Source organism: Euphorbia lathyris, chromosome 5 (assembly GCF_963576675.1).
Source record: "Euphorbia lathyris chromosome 5, ddEupLath1.1, whole genome shotgun sequence".
In the NCBI taxonomy this organism is placed as follows: Eukaryota; Viridiplantae; Streptophyta; class Magnoliopsida; order Malpighiales; family Euphorbiaceae; genus Euphorbia; species Euphorbia lathyris.
In genome coordinates this window covers 87,663,270-87,668,779 of record NC_088914.1, presented here as the reverse complement: position 1 = coordinate 87,668,779, position 5,510 = coordinate 87,663,270, and the positions used below count along the sequence as shown (strand labels likewise).

At 34.3% G+C, this 5,510-nt stretch overlaps 1 protein-coding gene across 1 annotated transcript; it reads left to right on the top strand.

Annotated features, from left to right (window-relative positions):
• Positions 1–223: 223 nt before the first annotated feature.
• LOC136229955 (transcription factor bHLH162-like) lies at positions 224–5,238 on the top strand. Its single transcript, XM_066018835.1, has 3 exons — positions 224–462; positions 2,805–3,131; positions 4,765–5,238. The coding sequence occupies exons 1-3, from the start codon at positions 259–261 to the stop codon at positions 4,906–4,908; spliced, it is 675 nt and encodes a 224-aa protein (XP_065874907.1). The 5' UTR covers positions 224–258; the 3' UTR covers positions 4,909–5,238.
• Positions 5,239–5,510: the final 272 nt, after the last annotated feature.

Below are 5,510 nucleotides of genomic sequence, written 5' to 3'. Positions count from 1 at the left end.
CTTATCTTATAGCGTTCTCACTTCTTTTTTGCGTGTGAAGTGAAAAACAGAACCACATGGAAATTAGGCATTGCTGTCCATTTTGATGGCCCTTCATCCATGACCATGATGTCAACTCCATGACGACTTCATTATTACATCATCATCATCACACTTACTTTTTGGTTTTTTAATAGAATTATTTGTTTTCGTATATATATAGAGAGAGGTCAAGAAATCTAATTAAAAACATAATCATTTCCTTTTTTTTGTTCTGTAATGGGAGATGCAACTATGAAGAGGAAAATTGCAGAGATGAATAATTCATCTTCTTCTCAGTCTTCTTATTCTTCTTCTTCAAGAATGACTAGGCTTCAACCTCCAACTAAAACAGAGAGGAAATTCATTGAGAAAAATAGAAGAAATCAAATGAAAAATCTTATCTCCATTCTCAATTCTCTCATCCCTAAACATCCTTCCAAGGTTTGATTAATTCTTGTTCTTCTTAATCTAATTCTTTAATAATTTCCTAATGATGTGTATCAAGAAATGGTCTATAACAGTCTGGTAAATATGTTCCACTCACGGATCTAAGATTCACAAAGAGGGTGTTTTTTATTATCAAGCAGTCTGGTTCAATACTCTTAAACATCCCACGTTCCTACGTGAGGAATGAGGAAGCTATATGGCTCCTTAAATACATGAGGTAATCCTCAGCCGTTGAGTACCTTTTGGGGCGAGTTAGGCTTTATTTACAAATACTATTCATTTAAATATGGGGTTAAATGCACCATTAGTCACTGAATTCGCATGGTTATTTTAAAATGGTCACTCAATTTCTATTTGTCTCAATAAAATCACTCTAAGTTTTATCTCAATTAACTCACTCTAACGATTTCTGTGATTAAAAAACACTGGAATGATGACATAGGTGACACGTCAATATGAATCAATTCAGATCTCTAACCGAAACGACACATGACATCTGGCTATCACACCTCGATTATTTTTATGGAAAAAAACAAAATTTTGTTTTTTTTTTCATAAAAATAACCGACATGTGGCTGCCAAGTTTAGTTTCGATCAGAGAGAACTGAGCTGAGTTATGTTGACATGTCACCTATATCATTATTTCGATGATTTTTAACCACTAAAATCGGCAGAGACCTAATAGAGACCAAACTCCAAGTTTGGTGGTTTTATTTAGACAAATTGAAGTTGAGCGATCATTTTGAAACAACTATATAAGTTTAGTGACTAATAGTGCATTTAACTCTTTAAATATGTCTCTAGTAATGGATCTAGGATTCATTGAGACAGAGGTGGTGCTTATCATAATTTATAGGTGCTAAATTCATTTTTTTTTTGTCAGCTTTTACATAAAAAAAAAAAAAAAAAAACTCATTAGCAGTTCCATAGAACTTTGGAGATTTTGCGACTAGTTAGTGCTCAAACCCTCTCAAAATCCCTGGATCTGTCCTGAATATGTATATTTTGACTCACATCCAACAATTTAAGACTCACAATTTTAAAACGCGTTTTTATGTATTAGAAATTCGTTTTACTAACAAGTATCAGTCATTTTTTCTCTATCTCTAATGTGAAACTCAGTGCATTTCGGTCCCGTTACCATCCCTTAGTGTCGCTCTTTGCTCACAACTTCTATCTGTGGCCACACGCTCTAGACAGTTGGTTACAATATGTATCAAGAAAGGATCACTTCAACCCATTTCATGCATTTTAAAAAAAATATCGTTAATTTATGTTCAGTAGCATGAATTTCACAATATTTCATGCGGTTGAAGCAATCTTTCTCAAATCATTTTTTGATGTTCATCTTGAGTTCTTGTTTTTCTTTTTTCTTGCACATAACATGTATGAAGAAATGCTCACTTCAACCCATTTCTTGAACTAGATCCTTTTCCCCATTTCTTGCATTTCTTGAAAATATTATGATTAGTTTGGTTCCATAGCATGAATTTCTCTAATATCATGTGATTTTATTTACTATGTCTTGAAGCAATCTTTCTCCAATCATTCTTTGGTGAATTTTTGATTTTCTTTTTCTTGCACATAACATGTTTGAAGAAATGCTCACTTCAACCCCATATCTGGCATTTCTTTCCCTCACAAGGCTCTTTTAATGATCATGGTTATATATTTATACACTTAAACTTAGTACATTTTGCTTATTGGCACCCTAAACTTTTAAAATAACCCATCAGATACCTATAGTTGGCTGTAAAAATCTATCACACACTTGGCTTTAAAACCATATCACACACCTATATAGTTGGCTGATTCGGACCTCTTATACACAAAATCGTTGATCTGTCATTTTTTACAAATGAGTTGGCATGTCTGCTATAGAAAAAAAAAAAGCACGTGAGTTCATTCTGTATAACGCCTCATCGGTCAAAGATGACAGATCTATGATTTTGTGTGCGGGAGGTCCAAATGAACCAACTATAGGTGTTTGATAGGTTTTTACAGCCGATTATAATTGTGTGATAGGTTATTTTAAAAGTTCACGGTACCATTGTGAAAAACTCGTCAAGTTTAAGGGTGTAAATATACATTAAAAACCTTATGGTTATGTTGCACGAAAACTCCTCCTTGGCAGTGTTTTCACATTTTTTGTTTCCATTTCAGTTTCCTTTCCTTTCGATAGCTATGTTTTTTTAGAAATAACGTTTCCGTTTCTTTTAAAAAAGATTATGATTAATTGAGAGTACATAGCATGATTTCTCAACATTTCATGTGATTAATTTGTTGATTTTCTCAATAAACAAGAATTTCTGATTTTGTTTTCTTGATAACTGCAGGAAGCACTGCCTTTGCCAGATCAGATTGATGAAGCAATAAGCTACATAAAAAAATTAGAAGCAAAAGTAAAGAAATCAGAGGAAAAGAAGGAAAGTTTAGGATTTTCTAGCTTATGCACTTCTGAATCTACAGCACCAATTCTTAAACCTCCTAAACTTGAAATCAGAGAAATGGGTTCTTCTCTACAAATAATTCTCATTACTGCCTCAGAAAATCAGTTCCTTTTCAATGAAATGATTCACATTCTTCATGAAGAAAATGTAGATGTTGTAAGTGCAAGTTCTTCAGCTGCTGGTGATTCACTTCTCCACATTGTCCATGCACAGGTCAGTAATTAATAAGACTCTTTACGAGCATTGTTTCTATCTACTATGACGGATGCAAGGGGGTCGGCGAGTTGTGTACCCACTAGTTTTCAGTAAACGCTAGAAAATTCCATAGAAAATATCCGAAAAATATTAATTGAGCATCTATAAATCACCATAAAACACCTCCTATCAGTAAACCTTGAGCCACTGTCCACTGGTGAATACAATATTGTTCGGTTTGAGAGCGGATTTTATAATGGTGTGTAAAAAAAATTCTAAAAATACATCTTCATCCATTCGAGAGATAATTTTTTCTCTTATCCTACCTTTCAACCTATTACAAGAGTTAGTGTTGGTTTGAGAGATCGAATGAATGAGGATTGAGAGTTAGTATTATGGTTTTTGTATTTAGTTGTTACGGAATAAGCAAGTTCAGGGAGCTGGTGAAACACTTGTAAAGTTTAGGGAGCTAATCTATTTCTATGGACACGTTTAGAGAGCTGTGATACGAAAAAAAAATGGAATTTTGGATCCGGAGAGAGCCTAATAGGACCTGAGCCAATTTTGGGTGCTAATTCAGCACCAATCATTATTTCTTAGGAAACGGGGGCCGGAACCACCACAACCTCAAATTTCATGGAGAAAAAGGGAGCCGAAACTACTTGTAGTCATGTTGGTTCTGCGCGGCCGGAGGGGCTCGGGCCCCTATCTCCGCCCCTGCCACTATCTACTATTTGTTTTAATCAGTATTGTTTAAAACATATTTAGGCTTATGTTTAATAAATCTAAATCTAACGGTGAATGACCAATTGAGGTTCCATGTGAACATTAGTGTTGTTTTAATAGAACTCCTTACGAGCATTGTTTCTATCTACTGTCAGCAACGAATTAAGGAGGTAGGGGGTTTGAGCACCCACTTGCCGTCAGAAGACGCTAGAAAATTCTGTAGAAAGCCATGTGCAGAGCTTTGATTTTTTCTGCAATAGAACCCAAAAACTATTAATTGAGTATCCACAGATCACCAGAGAACATCTTTGTCACTGAATTCTGAATCCGTCACTGTCTACTATGTGTTTTAACAGGGCTCCTTACAAGCATTGTTTCTATCTCCTATGAGCGACCGATTCAAGGGGGTCAGGAGGTTTTGAGAATCCACTAGTCATCAGAAAACGTTTGAAAATTCCATAAAAAGCCATGAATTGAGCTTTGATTTTTTCTTCAACAGCACTCGGAAACTATTAATTAACCATCCCTAGATCACCAAAGAACATCCCCTGTCAGTGGACCCTGAATCTGTCATTTTTTACTATTTATTATTATAACCGGACAAAACCAAGAAATAACTCTTCACGAATTCCTTTTAAAATCAAGCAATTCCATCGAATTGAATAATGATACTGTACGAGGATCCGAACCCGATTATTGAAATTGCTCGAGTTATCAGATTTTAGCTTCTAAATCTATTTCTTAGATCAAGGTACTCGTACTAACTAGAATGAAAGAATTAGTAGATGTGTTTCGGCCGCCTGAAATGGAAATGGGTTAGAGTTATGAACTTATAATATAATATATACATGAATGTATATGATTAAATTATATCTTAATTGATTCTTTGAATGATGATTAGAGTTTTTTTTTTTGGTATGTGCAGATGAGTGAATCAGGATTCAGTTTTGGAGCAGCAAGAGTGACAGAAAGATTGAACAGGTTCATAAATGGATCAACAAGTGAAATAGAGTTAGAACCAGAGTTATGGGATTTCAATGATCTTCAACCTGAGACATGGATATTTTAGATTTTTAACATATATATTTGCCATGTAGAATATGTAGGAGATTAATATGAGGTATATGATTGGACCTTAACTATCAGTTTGAACTTTTAGTTAATGGTCGAGGGTTCGAGTTCCGGCAACCTCATTAATTTGTGGAATTAAAAACACATGGCGGGATGAATCTGTATTCTGCATGCTGCAAACCCAAGGGGGCATTTGCGTGTGGAGGTGTGTCGGAGAGAAGTGAACAAAATTTTCAAGAAAAAATAATAAAAAAATTGAAAAAAGTAGCATTAGTTTGTAGTTTTTGAATGTGGATATGAGTAAATCCACCATAGATGAGATGATACATATTTTGTGTAATTGTGTAAGACAAGCTATGATACATATTTTGTGTAATTGTGTAAGACAAGGAAGGCTTGTTTTCTTTTAACAATTATGAGATATATTTAAATTATCCGCCTAATATATCACCAGCTTCTTGAACTTGCTTATTCGATAACAACTAAATACCAAAACCATAATACTAACTCTCAATTCTCACCCATTCCATCTTTGTAACACTAACTCTTATAATATGTTGAAAAGTAGGAGAAGATAAAAAAATTACTTCTCGGATAGAT

Excerpts from the sequence above, each read along its gene's own strand:
- LOC136229955 (XM_066018835.1), top strand. The coding sequence starts at position 259 with ATGGGAGATGCAACTATGAAGAGGAAAATTGCAGAGATGAATAATTCA. Across the intron at positions 463-2,804 it reads TCCCTAAACATCCTTCCAAG|GAAGCACTGCCTTTGCCAGA; the intron begins GTTTGATTAATT and ends TGATAACTGCAG. Across the intron at positions 3,132-4,764 it reads TCCACATTGTCCATGCACAG|ATGAGTGAATCAGGATTCAG; the intron begins GTCAGTAATTAA and ends TGGTATGTGCAG.